General features: G+C 36.2%; 1 protein-coding gene across 2 annotated transcripts in view; it reads right to left on the reverse strand.

Annotated features, from left to right (window-relative positions):
• The window catches only part of PTPRO (protein tyrosine phosphatase receptor type O), a 218,039-nt gene that overhangs the window by 74,895 nt on the left and 127,611 nt on the right, over nt 1-15,533 (reverse strand). For both annotated transcript variants that reach the window (XM_072653643.1, XM_072653642.1), the window contains exons 8-12: nt 11,306-11,426; nt 10,794-10,987; nt 8,257-8,368; nt 2,789-2,940; nt 874-994 (exon numbers count right to left, since the gene is read on the reverse strand). In XM_072653643.1, coding sequence (XP_072509744.1) covers nt 874-994; nt 2,789-2,940; nt 8,257-8,368; nt 10,794-10,987; nt 11,306-11,426 — 700 coding nt within the window. The remainder of the gene's footprint in view (nt 1-873; nt 995-2,788; nt 2,941-8,256; nt 8,369-10,793; nt 10,988-11,305; nt 11,427-15,533) is intronic.

Here is a 15,533-nt window from a genome sequence, read left to right on the forward strand (position 1 = left end):
ATCTAAGAAGAATGCATTACAAATTTCGTTTGACACATCTTTTTGGGGAATCTGAAAAAATCTGTTGAAATAACATAGACACTTAACACTTGCTTTTCTACTGTCTGAAATCTTTACATGAATTCATCCTCTAATAGAAATATGAATATTGGTCCATATAAAAATTATACTTTCTCACACAGTTGTGGTTTGTATAAAAATTGAGAGCAGACTACAATCAAAGATACTTTTCAATTTATCCCTGTCTATATACTGTTTTCCATTCCAAGAGATATATTTTAAGTCTTTTCTGTTTGCCATTTTTCTGATGATATTTTCCAATTTATTCTGGATATACATTGTTTATATGCAGTTATTTGTTTGCATGCTGTCTCCTCCATTAGACTCGTGAGAGCAGGGACTGTCATTGGTCCTGAGCGGGAAAAAGGTCTTTCTTTGCATCCCTAGTGCCTAGTATGGTGCCTAGTAAGTATATGAAGTATACACTTAATAAGTGGTTATTGACTAACTGATAATCTCTATTAGTAGATGGTCTTCATTTAGATGTATAGGGTAATAGCTGTTTACATTTATTAGCATGTTATGGTTTCAAAACACTTTTATATACTTTAGTATTTTGCACCCACAACATCCCTGTGTCATTCGCAGTATAAATGCGACCATTATAAAATGGTGAAATAGCTTTGGTTAAATAGAGTTGGTTAGTAATTTGTCCAAGGTCGCACAACTAGTACATGATGGAACTAATTACACACTGCTAGTAAATAATGTGTCTTTTTTACTGCAGTTGAGTTCTCTTCCACGTAACACACATACACACACACATGTACATGTGCACAAACACAGACAGATGCACACACACAGTAGGCTCACCCAGCTTTACAACGTGGGGCAGAGAGGTGTTGCTTCCTCTCTCAGTGCAAGCAGTTACTGAGAGATTGTAGATGTCACCTGGAGGTAGGTTTAGCACAGCAGTCATTACGTTGCGTGTTACCTGCAAAAATAACCAAAATCAAGTGTAAAACCTCAAATAAAACACAAAATACATCATTTCTCAAAAGTCTCTTTTAAGTTTTAATAACTTTAGAAATTCTAAATCCTATAAACTTAGAAAAACATTAGGAAGGTAAATTATTTTAAAATTTTAAATATCAGTATGTTTCTTATTAAAATTCAACATAACTACTATCTTGTGCTATATATTGCCCTAGTCAGTTTTCTAAGTGGAAAACTTTCAACAGCAGCTGCTCAAGGACTGAACAGATTACATTTGTAATTTTACCCTTGAGACATCCAAAGGAGGAGGTTTTGATCTATATATGAAAGTTTTGATGTTGATCTCACAAGAAAAAGTCTAATGGAGACAGGTCAGATGACTGAGAAAGCCAGGCAAAAAAAACCTCCACTAATGATCCATGATTGTTCCCATTATGTAGATGAGGAAAATGAGACTCAGAAAAATTAAGTGACTCACCCATAGTCACATACCTTGGCATAGTAAATGGAGAGATGGGATTATCCAAAAGGATTATAGAATTGGAAGCAAAAAAAAAAAATCCCTCTTCTGGTGGCACAACACCTCAATAGTATCTGTTGCTGCAATGTGTAACTTCTTTTGATAACGATGTGAGTTCCATGCACAGAGCAGGTTCAGGGCTACACAATGAGGTGCAAGTCATATCAGGGAAGATACTTAAACCAGCCCAGAGAGGAAATTGTTAAATTTTTTAGTGCAAGCATTTACACTTCAGAAATCAGCACACACTGTGCCATCATGATTCATTATTTTGTTGATTGTCAAGACTTAAGAAAATGATGGAGAAAGTGTTAAGAATGCTATTAAATTTAAAAGTGGTGCCACGAGTATATTTTCCCCCCAGAGAACCAAATGTTAAACATATACTAGCACACCCCTGCTTATACCAGAAAGGCTTATCATGGAGCTTTTTACCACATATGTCCAGTTACTACTGATAAGTCTATCAGGCAAATCACTTAATCCTCCTGGATCTGTTTCCTCATTTTTAAAATGAAAGGGTTGGATTGGAGGGCTTCCGGGGCTCTTCGGAGCTCCAATTCTTTGATCCAATGATCCCAAATATATTGCTTAGTCTGGTTATTATGCACTATTGTTGGGCATTTGAACATCAAGCACCTATTCCTCTGATTCAGTCCCAACACTGAATTCCTCCTTTCTCTTACCCCTCCAAAGATACTAGGGAGTAAGAACCCAGCATTCACTGATATACATGCCAAGTTGAGCATTAATGAAGACAGAGATCAGATAGGATAAACTGAGAATGTCTATATGTCACTGTATTTCTGTGTTTCTGTAACAGTGGACAAGAGGAAAAGGGAAACCTGCATTAGGTCAATATGCAGAATTAGTGAAAGATTAGAAACAAAGGAAAGAAATGAACACTAAAAAATACTAAAAATTCACAGAAGACAGAAGGAAGGTCAAAAGGGGGCACAGGCAAGCAAGATGATTTTGGTATTATTTTACATTTAAGCTATACTTAGAAAAAAACTTTTTAATGTAATAAGAGATTCACAGTTTCATATATCAATCCTCTTTTTCTGTCCTCTATTTCTAGAAGTGTTCTTAGTTATTAAGTATGTAACAAAAAAGAAAATATGAAATGCAAACAAAAAATCAGATCGTAATTAACAATCGATGTAGATGACCATTCAGAACCTGAAATACATGGTATGGTGAGTTTATTTTTAAGCATTTGCACAAATAAATCTTCTATCACTATTGTTTTAGGATTCTATGAACACATACACTCTTTTTTATCTTTTTCTTTCCTTCAGCAACAACCATCCAATGCAGCATTCTGGAATGCGAGAGGTTAGTTGTGTCATCACCATACATCCAACTTATATACAGTAAGTTGTTGAAATATTCAACAGAAGTGATTTCTGGAGCCACTGGGGCTGGAAGAAAAAAAGATTCATTTCAGTATGATAGAGTAACATCATAATCATTTCAACATCTGTCTAATTTAGATAATATAAAATCCCAGTGGCCCTTTCCCCTCTATGGTCCCTTGAGAGCCTGTAACATCTATCTGAGAATTGGGTAAATGGGGAGAATTGCATAAGCACTTGGTTTCTTGGAGAATCCTTCCTTTCTCAACTATCCAGGTGATGTATTTCCAGGCCTAATACTCTATGAGTGAAACAAGTGATACATTGACCATATCTGACAGCATACGCAGCAGTCTGTACCTATACAGATTCCCCTCCTCACTTCCAAAAATAAAAAAGAAAGGAGATAGGTGTATCTCTTCATGTTTATGTCAGGATATTAAGACCCCCCTATAGCTATAGATCTCCTACGTACCTCCCCCCAATTCTATGGAATCCACAAGTTTGTATATGCAGGTATACCTATTATAACAATTGATACCAATATGCATCAATGGAATTATTACGTAGGTAAAAACTACTTGAAGGTCTAGAAAGAAATCAAAGAATTCTCATTACATTTCACAGTGAAGGTGTTTCTGGGCATGACTGAAGTCTATATGTTGAGTTTTCCTTGGGATCTCAGATACTAACTTTAAATAACTAGAAATAGGAACAGTAGGCAAAGATTATTTCCAAAATGAGGCAAAGTTTTAAAAATAACATTTTTCATTATGTCATTAGGTTAATTTGAATCTAGCATTAACCACTAGAAAGATAATTGTTTACTGGTGATTGTTGAACATTTGAGATTCAGGTTGTCTGTTGTTTTGCGTTAGGGGATGTGTTATCATAAGATCATAGGATCTTCCATTTAGGGCTGGTAGGGTCATGTTGAAGGTCACGTAGTCCAATTCCTTTATCTCACAAATGAGGAAATTGTGACTAAGTGACTTAGAAGGATTAGATGATTTGCCCAAGGTCATATAAATGGTATGGAGAAGACAGGATTCCAACCCTTGTCCTGACTCATTTCCATTGTAATTTTTGAGGAAAATTTACCAAATGTTTGCCATGTAAACATAGCTGAACTCTGAATTTATCCTATAGTTGATTTTTAACTGCAGGTAAAAAAATGTAATCATCATATGGAGAGAAGATGCCAAGGCCCCCAAATTTTGGGGAACAGATGATTTTAGGGTGCAGATGATTTGTATGTACAAATTAGGTGCTCTTTCCTCAGAAATAGTATAATTTCAATGAAGAGAGTCTGTAACTAGGATTTTTGCTGGAGGCTGGAAGCCAGGAAAACCATGGTATCTCTTCTCCCAAGCTCTCATTAACTCTGCCCCTCACTCAGGGGTAGAGTACTGAGTAATCAGTCACTGCAAATGAAGAGTCTTATACAAATGAAGAGGTTTAAGCCTGGTTAAATAATCTAAACTTGATAGCATAATATCTGTGAATGATACAGAATTCATCTTCTAATATGCCTCCCACTTTCCTTGGCCTAATATAGAATCAAGAATTATTAATGAAAGGGATTTGTAATTCCCAAAACTAAGTAACAGCACAGATATGTGTGAGATAGAGCGAGTGGCATTTTCAATGCACTTAGCTAAAACATTTAAAATGAATTATATATTTGCTGGGAAACAATGAGCAGTGCATACATTAGGAACTTAATAAATGCTTATTGAATTTGAGAGTTGAAGAAGTCACAGGAAGAGTTAAATAAAGCAAAATAAACTTGAGTTAATTACATTCACAATGGGAGCATGCATGCACTCAAACAAATATGATCACATACATTTCCTACAACAGTCTTCTCTCCCTCATCTAATTCTAGTGAGGAGAAAAAGATTTTTGCTTACAGTAATAAAAGCAGAAATAGCATCAAATTTAGATATCTAATTCATTTTAGATGAAGGCTTCAGCTTATTACACCATTTTATCCCTTTCAAAAAGTCTACGATGTTTCTGAAAAGCCACAAGATGTCACCATTGGTTTGTTAATTGTCATTTGGGGTCCATTGACCAGTTACTGTGAATAGCTGCTTTCAGATAAAATTATATAATTGTGGATGACTTCAGTGCGAAGGTTTTAATAATCCTCCTCACTTCCTCCAAGAGGAAGAAATATTTCTCCCTATCATTGAAACACAGGGCACTTTTCTTGTCCTCCTCCACTATGGCCACACATAACAAAAAAAAAATCAGACCTGACATTCTGAGAGATTATACATAACTTAAGATCTTTATTTTGGCATAATATCATACTATCCATCATATCATAGTTCCCTGGATGAAACCAATATGTACGTATCCAAATTGTTTACAAGTGGGGAAATCCTATCCTTCCACATTTTTTGCAAGTATTAAAAATTATGGAACAGGAAAAAAAAATTATCAGAAGCATAACCAGTCTAAAAAAAGCATTGCAAGAAAGGACATTTTCAGAAAATTCTTATGTAATATGCATATCTCTAAGTATTACTGATATTTCATATCATTCTAGCAACTAGGGAGGTAGAGTGGTGCTGTGGATGTGAGAGGCAGGAGACATACATAACCTAAGCTCTGTTCCCCATTTACTGGGTGACTTTGGGCATGCCATTTCTATTCATCCAGAATTTAGTTTCTTCATCTGTAAAATGAGGGAATTACAGAGATTTCCTTGGCCTTTGGTATCTATCATAAGTATATCAAAGACAGGAAGCAGCAATTATTTATTACATATTTATTTTCACTAAATTTTCGCTAACTTGCCATTTCCTTTAATTATACAAGTAGGCAAAAATAACCATCCTGAGAAGGCATCACTAGTTTGCCAAAGGTATCCATGACACAAAAAGGTTAAAAGCCCCTGAGTTAATCCAATTCTCTCATTTTACAGATAAGGAAACTGAAGCCCAGAAAGGTAAAAAAATAACTTGCCCAAAGTCACATAGGAGTGACAGAGTTAGTATTTGAATTCAAGATCTATGCACCACACTATCTCATAAGATGCTCATTGACTGAGGAATGATCAAATAAATTGTGGGATAAGAAGGGAATAGAAAATTATTGCATTATAAAAATGATAAACATATGATTTTTGTCATGTTTACAAATCTAATGAGTGCAGGGTGTTTTTGTTTTCATTTTATTTGAAATATTGCTTTAATCTGGCTATTGATAACTTGGACGTCTTTCTTTGAGAGCTGCCTGTTCATATCGTTTGGCCATCTGTCAATTGGGAATGGTTCTTATTCATATAAATTTGAGTAAGTTCCATATATAAGAAATGAAAACAAACAAAAAGAATATAAAAAGGATATGAAGAATTTAGAGAAATGCATGAATATTTATATGAACTGGTACAGAGTAAAGCAAAGCCAGGAAAACACAATACACAATGACTGCCTTAATGCAAACAGAATGAATGTGAAACAGAAATGAACGCAGAAACTGTAACGAACAACATTAGCCCGAGAGTAGAGATGAGAAAATGTACTTTCCTTCTTTTGTTGGAGAGGTGGAAAACTAAATTACATATTCTATCAGTTGTGTTCAGTTTTAGTTCATTTTACTTCACAATTTGAGTATAAGTTATTGACTATAGGTGGAGGGAAGGATCACTTGATGTGTGGAGAGGTGTGTGGTATATCTAGAAATGACATGAAAAACTAAAGGACATAAATAAAACTTTATTTTTTTAAGGAGAGGATTAGACTACATAATTTCAGATTTTTTTCTAGCTTCAATGTTTTTTCATTGCTAAGTCTACAATGATCAAATTTTTGGATTTGATATTTAACAACTTTCCAGAAAAATTAAAATGTGACTAGAGTGTGGAATAATATCCTGTTAAGTTGGTCACAGTAGAATTTTATATATGATAAATTCCCTTCTCCAAATCCCTCAAAAATAATTAATTTCATCTGATTAAAATTATTGTTATAAGAGAAATTTATTTTGTATATCTCTTTATATGCATTTATTTAGGCATCACACCCTCACTCTCTTCTCTCTGCTCCCACTCCCAATCTTAATACAATGCTATTAAGCCTTAAAAATAAGTTCTCTTTGAAGGGATGTTCAAACACTCCAGTAGATTTGTGATATCACTTATGTGGAGATCCCTCCAAAGACACAGATTATAGCCCAACCTTGTTTGCCCTTCCTCTACATGTTCTACCATAATTTCATTACAGGGATTCCCCTCCACTTTGGGGGCAGGGGAGGGAAGAAGAAAGAAGAAAGGAGAGATTTCCTTTATTTCTTCTGACATCAGATAAAAACTGTCTACTGATTACCTCTTGGTTTTACCATGTGTCCAGACCAAGTTCTTTTTCATCTATATTTAACTTAAATGATAACCCTAATTCCAGCCCTTCTTTATAGTTCTTATTTATTGTGCATTTCAGCCTGCTAACACCTGCCATGTTCTAAGTGATATTCATTCTTAATGATTTTGAGAGAAGTTTGAGCTCAATAAAAGAGTCTTATAATTTCCCAAAGGAAAATGAACCCACTTTCTTCCTCCTCCTATTGAATTCTAGGCTTAATTCATTACACGTTTGTACTGTCTGTCCAAGATTGAGACACAAATGATTGAAGTCTACAGGTTGTCTTATCTAACTGCATGCATATCCTAATCTGGATAGTAGACATTAACTCATTCCATTTCCCTTGTGTGGATAGTATATACATATATATATATGTATGTATATATACACATGTATGTATGTATGTATGCATATATGTATTATGCATATATGTATGTGTGTGTATATACACACACTTTTGATCAGTTCTGGATCTCTTCCAAAGCACTCTCTTTGAAAGGGCTAAAAAGTAGTCTGTATATACACATATATTTACATGTCTATCCATCTATCCTCTACCTATCTATATAAAAACACACTTACCACTACAGTTGATATAACTATATAACATAAGGCTCTGTCCGGTGAACTAGGACTGAGAATTTTAACATAATTAAGAGTAATGAATTTGGCATCACTAGTTGAACATTAAGTTGTTTATAGGTATATACAATATGAAAAGTTCACTCATCAAATAAGTAAAGCCAATCGGGCATGAAGTGTAAAATAAAATGGGGGATTCTATTTTTTTTAAATCCCTTCCACTTCCCTATCTCAAGGAATCAATCCTTAACATTGGGAATAAGAGCCAAGTGCAGTGAATCAAAAAGACATTTCCATTTTGATTTTTAAAGGCAACCATCTAAATAATGAACAGTCAGGAAATAATGCACTGCCACTGAGACTTGAGGGAGAGGTTTTGCCAAGCATCTCAAATTAATGCTTGTGAAACCACTTCCCACACAAAACGCACCTGTTATGAAGCTTATAGTAGAACTGTCACAACAGCTCAATTCTGGCTCTCCCCATGTCACCATGGTAACCCGAAAGTTGTAGTACCATGCTGGTAATAGATTGGCTATTCTCTGAAACAGGAGACAAAGACAAGAAACTACTGAGAGAGAGGGAAAAAACAACAAATACTTGGAGAATGCAGGTGTTTGTGGAGGGCTTTTTTGATGATTAAAAATAGTTATTTTTGCCTTCAGGATTCACCTTTTTAGGTTCATATTAAGAAATGCCATGAAGAAAACTCATAGAATAGTTAACAGCATAAATAATGAGTTACAATATGCTCATGTTCCATGCCTACTGAACATTCTCTGGAAAAAGTTGTTTCCTTCCATTTCATTTCCTTATTCCTCTGTCTTGTTCCTTCTCTGCCCCATTTGCTACTCCCAAATTTCTGGCTTTCCCTATTCCAAATTTCTTCCTGATTTCCTTTGTTTGTCCTCTTTCTTTCGTTAAGCCTCTGTTTTCTACTCTCATTTGTCCTTCTTTGTTTTCTGGGCTTTCACTTGTGTTTTCTATGTTTAAACCTTCTTTTTGCCTCCCTGCAGTTCATTAACTGTCTTCTACTCATCATTCTATTTATTCATATGATACATTTTCATGATATTTTTCTTTGGTTTCCTTCTTCTTGTTCTTCGGTCACATCCCACTCTTTGTAAACCCTTAGATCATGGCATGCAGAGTGTTCATGGGTTTTCATGGTAAAGATGCTAGAATGATTTGCTGTTTCCTTTTCCAGCTCACTTTATAGATGAGGAAACTGAGGCAAACAGGGTTAAGTGACTCGCCCTGGATCACGCAGATAGTCAGTGTCTCAATCTGGATTTGAATTCAGGTCTTCCTGACTCCAGGCCCAGCACTCTATACTTTGAGCCTTCTAGTTGCTTCCTATGGAGGTCCTGGATTCAGTTTCTTAGTTGAGTCTATACTAATTTCCTTTCAATTTTCCCATGACCAACGGAGTTATTGATTTATGTCTGGCCAATCTACTGCTTATGAACCTTTCCATAGTAAGAAGCTAGGCTAGCCTTTGAAGAACAAACATAATTCAGTAGGGCCTGCCAGAGCTTAGATATCATTGACATAGCCTTTGGGATTCCTGGTTCATCTTCATACCAGGATGAGGCAGCAAAGAAATACTTATGTAGATCTGTGTTTAGAAGAAGAGATATTCCAAAGTGGGCATTTGAGCATCTTTTCATGATCCTTCCTGCTGCATTCTTTTGAAGACCAGTGATTTCCATAGAGCTTTTCCAAAGGAAAACTTTTATGTTTGTGAACGAGCCAGTAGCACAAGAACTGGTTCCATGATGATGATGGTAACAATTCACATTATAGACTCATTGAAGGTTTGCAAAGGATTTTCCACTCCAGCCCTTTAATTGCTTTTAAATCATTTTAAAGTCAAATGGCATTGCTGCTTCATTCACAAATTCCACGTACCACGTTAACCATCAGGTTCTCGCCCAGGTTGCGTTTGAGTGTCAGGCACTTAGAACAGCTGGACAGTCACAGTTACATTGTTGAATTGAAGACAGAAACTCAGAAGAGGAGTGTAAACATCCTGCAATCATACATTTTACTAATCGTTTGAAATTCTTTTGAATTTTTTTGCCCTTTCCAATATCAGGGAAGAAATGACAGTGGTATGCGATCCTAGACTTGATGCCTTGAGAATTTTGCCCAGCCTACCTTTTTAGAGTCCAATTCTAGCAGACACTAGTGATAAAAAATGTCAATTGTTCCCTGAATGACTCAAATAAATCTCTTGTGTCTTCCTCCAAAAGAGAATAGTAAGAACTGTACACCTTACTTTAAACAACCCAGTGTATGAAAATGTGTGTTGATACCTAAGATAATTTAGGGGTGCATGTTAACATCACAAAAAAATACTTTTATTAGCAAAAAAAATTGCAGTAACAAACTACTTCAGTGAACTGATACTTTAATTTACAGATTTTTAAAGAACACACTAGCTGTGTAAAACGAGATCCCCTCACACATATATACATATATCTACACACACACACACACACACATATATAGATATAAGCCTCAGACACACACACACACACACACACACACATATATATAATGGTTAGAATTTATATAGTACTGTAAGATGTGCCAAGTACTTTATAATATTATCTCATTTGATTCTTGTGACAACTCTTGGAGGTAGGTGCTATTATCATCCCCATTTTACTCATGAGGAGACTGAGGCAGATTGACATCAAGTGACTTGCCCAAGGTCACATAGCTAATAGGTGTCTGAGGTTGGATTTGAACTGAGGTTTTTTAACTTTAAGTCCAGGTCTCTATCCACTGTGCCAATTAAAAGTCTTATTAGCATGCATATGTAGACACACACATACATACACATGTCCATGCAAGCAGAGTACACTGCAGGGTAAGTGTACACTCAATGTTTATTGGATGAATGAATAAATCATGAATCAAAATATGAGACAATGTGATAGTTTTTAAAGGGGCTATTACCACAGAAGCAGTTAAGGAGACAGTTGCGGCTATTTCATAGTAGGTTGTCCACTCTGATATCATTGTTGCAGGATTGAAATAAAACATTTCTACCACATACTTCCTGAACGCCCCTAAGTAAGGCCTGGTCCAGCTCAGAACAACAGCGGTCGGACCCAAGGGGTAGAGCATTAAATCCTTGATTCCAGTGGGAACTAAGGGTCAAAAAAGAGAGAGGGGAAAAAAAAAGGAAAAGACAAAAATCCAGGTGTATTAATATCCTCAGAATTTTGCTTCAAAGTCCTATCTGCTTGATAGCTCATATTTTCCAAAAACAGAACTAAATATTTCAACTTCTTTATTTCCTTATAGTCATAATTGAGGTTAATAATTAATCTGAATAATGTCATCTATATACTGGCAAACTTCAGTGAACTAGCATGTCTTTTCTATGGCAGTATTACATTCGTGTAAATCAGAGCCCCTCCACAGAGGATTTTGTAGGGATTTTAAAGGTGGACCCTGAGCTTTACCAATGGCAAATGTAACGGGATCCGAAGGTGGTCCAATCAAAGGGCCTTTTTTTAGGTAAATCACAACCTGGTATTGGGCACCAGGAACCAGATTTTCAATGATGCTTTTGCTTGAGTTAACCTAAGGAAGAAAAAAAAGATCCATTAGGAAGAATTTTAAACTAGGCACACGATATACGAAATAGACGTCAATAGTATGTAGAAAGCCTTTGATGAATTACTGATACCTATAGAATTCAGTGCCCTTTAGCTGAGTTTTCAGAAACGAAATGATTTATAGTCCACAAGAGAAATCTGCAGGAAAGTCACAGCATTTAAATTACGTGACAGGATGTAAGCACTTGTGTTGTTAAAACTTCCAATGTCAACTGTAGCAGCGTGCTGGAGACAAGTCAACTGTGACAATAGCCACAAGGATAATCTAACATCTTAAACTGAAGTGTCATAAAGAGATCACTCTGGTAACCTAAAGATCAGTGTCTAGATAACTATAACTTTTCTTCCTTTAGAGCCATGGAATTATAGAACTGTAAGAGCTCCTGGAGTTTAGTCCAACCCACTCACTTTGTACATAAGGAAACAGAGACCCACAAAGCAAAATCCATTTGGGCAAACTGATTTGCCCAAGTTTATTAATGGCAGTTAATTAATGGCAGATCTGGGACTAGAACACAAACCTCTTGATTCCTATTCCAGTCGATTTTTCAATAATACATGTTGCCTATTTAAAAAAATAACTCATCATTCTATAGCAATCTCATGTTCAGATCACCTTTCCTAGACCTTATTTTTGGTGTTCTTTTAAAAATAAATTTGAAAATGATAAATAAACTAAATATAAACACAAATATATAAAATATAAACAAAAAATAAATATAAAGGAAATAAATACATTTTAAAATGATAATAAATGGTGTCTTCCCAAATAAAATTCAAATTTCCTTTTCTGGCATTCAAAGCCCTCTTCAATATGCTACCCCCTTACATCTCAAGCTTTTCTCATATTCCTACCCTCTGCTTTGTACACCAATCATAATAACAACTAATATTTGTGTAGCGCCCAGCACTCTATCCACTGCACCACCTAGCTACTCACTACTTTGGACACATGCCCTGTTGCTTTTTTCCCCTTCCTGTCTTTGTTTGTCATGTTGTCTAGACCTGCATTGTCCTCCTTTCTTTTTCTCCCCCTTGAATTCCTACCCACTCTAACACTGGTCATTTGATCACATAATTCCTTCCATCTGACTCTAAAGACAATCATGAATTGTCTGGAGTTCAGTGAGGCAGACACCATACATAAGGGAAGTCAACCCACTGGTCAAACTACCTATCCTTTCCATCTGCCTGCTGTAGTGTGGGATCCCCATGTTCCTACATGCTTCTCTTATTACGTCAGTGTATACTGTCAATTAAGAAATAAGCAATCATTTATCAGATGCCTACCATATGTATATACGGTGGGAATATATATATATTATATATATATATATAGATGTAGATATAGATGGTGGGAATGCAAAGAGAAAAATTAAAGAGTCTCAACCCTCAAGGGGTTTATATTCTATCAGTCAAGATAAATATTTAAGTATAGAAAACTACACACTAGCTGGTATGAACAGGTGAGAGAATCAGCCAAGACCTCATGTAGGTGGTTGTTGAACCGGGCTTTGAAGGAAACCAGGGCTTCCAAGAGACAGAGGTGAGTGTGTATTTCAAGCACGAGGGAGAATTGATGTAAAGGGAGAGAAATGGGAGATGGATTATTATATCTCAACAGCATCTAGAAGGTCAGGTGGGTTGGATCATAAAATACAGTGAAGGAAATAATGTATAAGGCTGGAAAATTGAGTTGTGCTGTAAAGGGCTTTAAATAGCAAATTAGAATAGTTTGTATTTGATCTGAAAAATAAAAGAGAACCACTACAATGCATTAAGCAGGAGAGGGAAATGATCATAGGAGAATCATTCAGCAGCAATGTACAAGATGGATTAGGGAGGGGAGACACTTGAGGTAGGGGATACCTGTTAGGAGGCTATTGAAGTTTTCCAGAGCAGTGATGAGGGCCTGCCCTGTCCCAACAGGGTGGCTGTGTTAATAGAAAAGAAAGGGATGAATGTTGTTCAGATAGAACCAACAAGGATTAGCAACTGATTAACATGGTATTGTGGAAATAATGCTTGATCTGGCATCAGGGGATTTGGTTAAAATTCCAGCTCTGATCAGGACTATCTTTGTGACCCTGGAACAAATCACTTACTATTCCTGGGTCTCAGTTACCTTATTTGTAAAATGAAGAAATTGGACTTAGATGTCCTCTGATATCCCTTGCAGATCTATAACTATAATTCTATTATTAGTAATACAGGGTGAGTGAGAATGAGGACCTGAGAATGCCTTCATGGTTGCAAACATTGACAACTTATGATTCTAGTTCTGTTGAAACTCAAACTCTCAAACCAAAAAAGAGTCAATTAATTGAACCTTTCTCATTATTAGGCCTTTACTTATTTGGGCTTTAGTTTCCTCATCTCTAACATGAGTGAGTTTGATTCTGTGGAGAAAACTGAAGAGGCATATTTGTCCCATCAGTTGATTAATTAATTTAATAAGTAATTTTTGAGCTCTGATTTTATTCTTTCTGAAAAGCTTTGCCCCAGACCACTATAAAAAGCCTTCCCTGTTCCTGTTGCCCTCTACAATGATCTTTCCTTACCCCTGAGGCCCCCACTGCGTTTTGTAACTCAATGCATCTATCTTGTGATATGTTGTTGTAGTTTAGTTGTTTTTCAGTTTTGTCTGACTCTTCATGACCACTTTGGGAGTTTTCTTGGCAAAGATATTGAAGTGATTTGCCATTTCCTTCCCCAGTTCATTTTACAGATGAGTAACTGAGGCAAACAGGATTAAGTGACTTGCCCAGATTTGAGCTCAGGAAGATGAGATTTCCTGACTTCAGGCCCTCTATCCATGGCATCACCTAGTTGCCCTTTAGTTCACTCTGCTAGGACTCTTAAGGCAAAAGAATATAGTAAAGGAAAGTCTTGAGCAAAGATGTCTCTATGTCCCAACGTCAGCAACAATTATATTCTTGATAACACCCTATTCTCTTGGTTGGATCTATGAGGCACTCTTTCCCCAAACCCACTGAGGAATCCTGGCATCAGGTTTGTTAACAGTAACAGTAATGATATAGATGGGGTGGTGGGACCTGGACTCCCAACAGCCCTAAGACCATGTCTAAGTAACCCAGTCCCCCAAATCCCATGAGAAAATTATTTCCTCGTTAGAGGCACAGAGTTGACCCCACAATTGCTTATATAAAACCTATCAGTGCAGGGTGCTAGCTCAAGGACTATTTCCCAGGTGCCTGCCCAAGGTCCATGCCTGTGGCAACCAAACAAAAAAATTGTCTTTTCTCCTTCAATGTCTGATATCAACAAAGTTATCTCTACAAACTCCCTGAATTTTTCCATCCACAGATCACTGTCACCTGCTCCCAGACACCTGGATCCCTTGCATTACCTAATTAGCTTCCATAATATTCCTTTTCCTGTCCCTTTTCTAGATAAGCTTTAGATTCACTCCCATTAAGTTACAAATTCCCCAAAGGAACTTCACTCACTACTATTAGCATTACAATAAAACTTTTGACACGACTGAAAGAGGGCTTGAGTATGTTAAATTCATTCCAGGCAGCTTTACCTTGGCATTCTTAGGGTTCCAGCAAACCTAGACCATGTCAGCACCCCTAAACTCTTCAACAATAATATCTAGAATCTATAATGCTTTAAGGTTTGTACAGAACTTTGCAAATATTATCTCATTCTGTCCTCACAAGAGCCCTGAGAGGTAGATTATTACCAGCATTTACCATTGAGGAAACTGAAAACAGCAGAGATTAAGTGATTTACTCAGGGGAAATGCTGTAAGTATGTATCTGAGGCAAGATTTGAACTCAGGTTTTCTTGACTCCAAGTCTAGCACAGGAGGGTGGATTCTGTATTATATTTGTCCTTGAATTTACCAGCATCTAGCCCTTTCACAAAGCACCCTTAATAAGAGAAGCCTTTGAACTGAATTGACATTCAAAACAAGTCTCCTCAGTGTTAACAATTTTTAAACATAGAACAAAACATTAACAAAAATTTTAAAACTTCAAATAAGTGCCCGCCCAAACATTTCTAGATGTTTCTAGGTTCTACTCTGAACCCATGGGAAATGCAT

This window comes from Notamacropus eugenii, chromosome 3 (genome assembly GCF_028372415.1).
Source record: "Notamacropus eugenii isolate mMacEug1 chromosome 3, mMacEug1.pri_v2, whole genome shotgun sequence".
Taxonomy (NCBI): Eukaryota; Metazoa; Chordata; class Mammalia; order Diprotodontia; family Macropodidae; genus Notamacropus; species Notamacropus eugenii.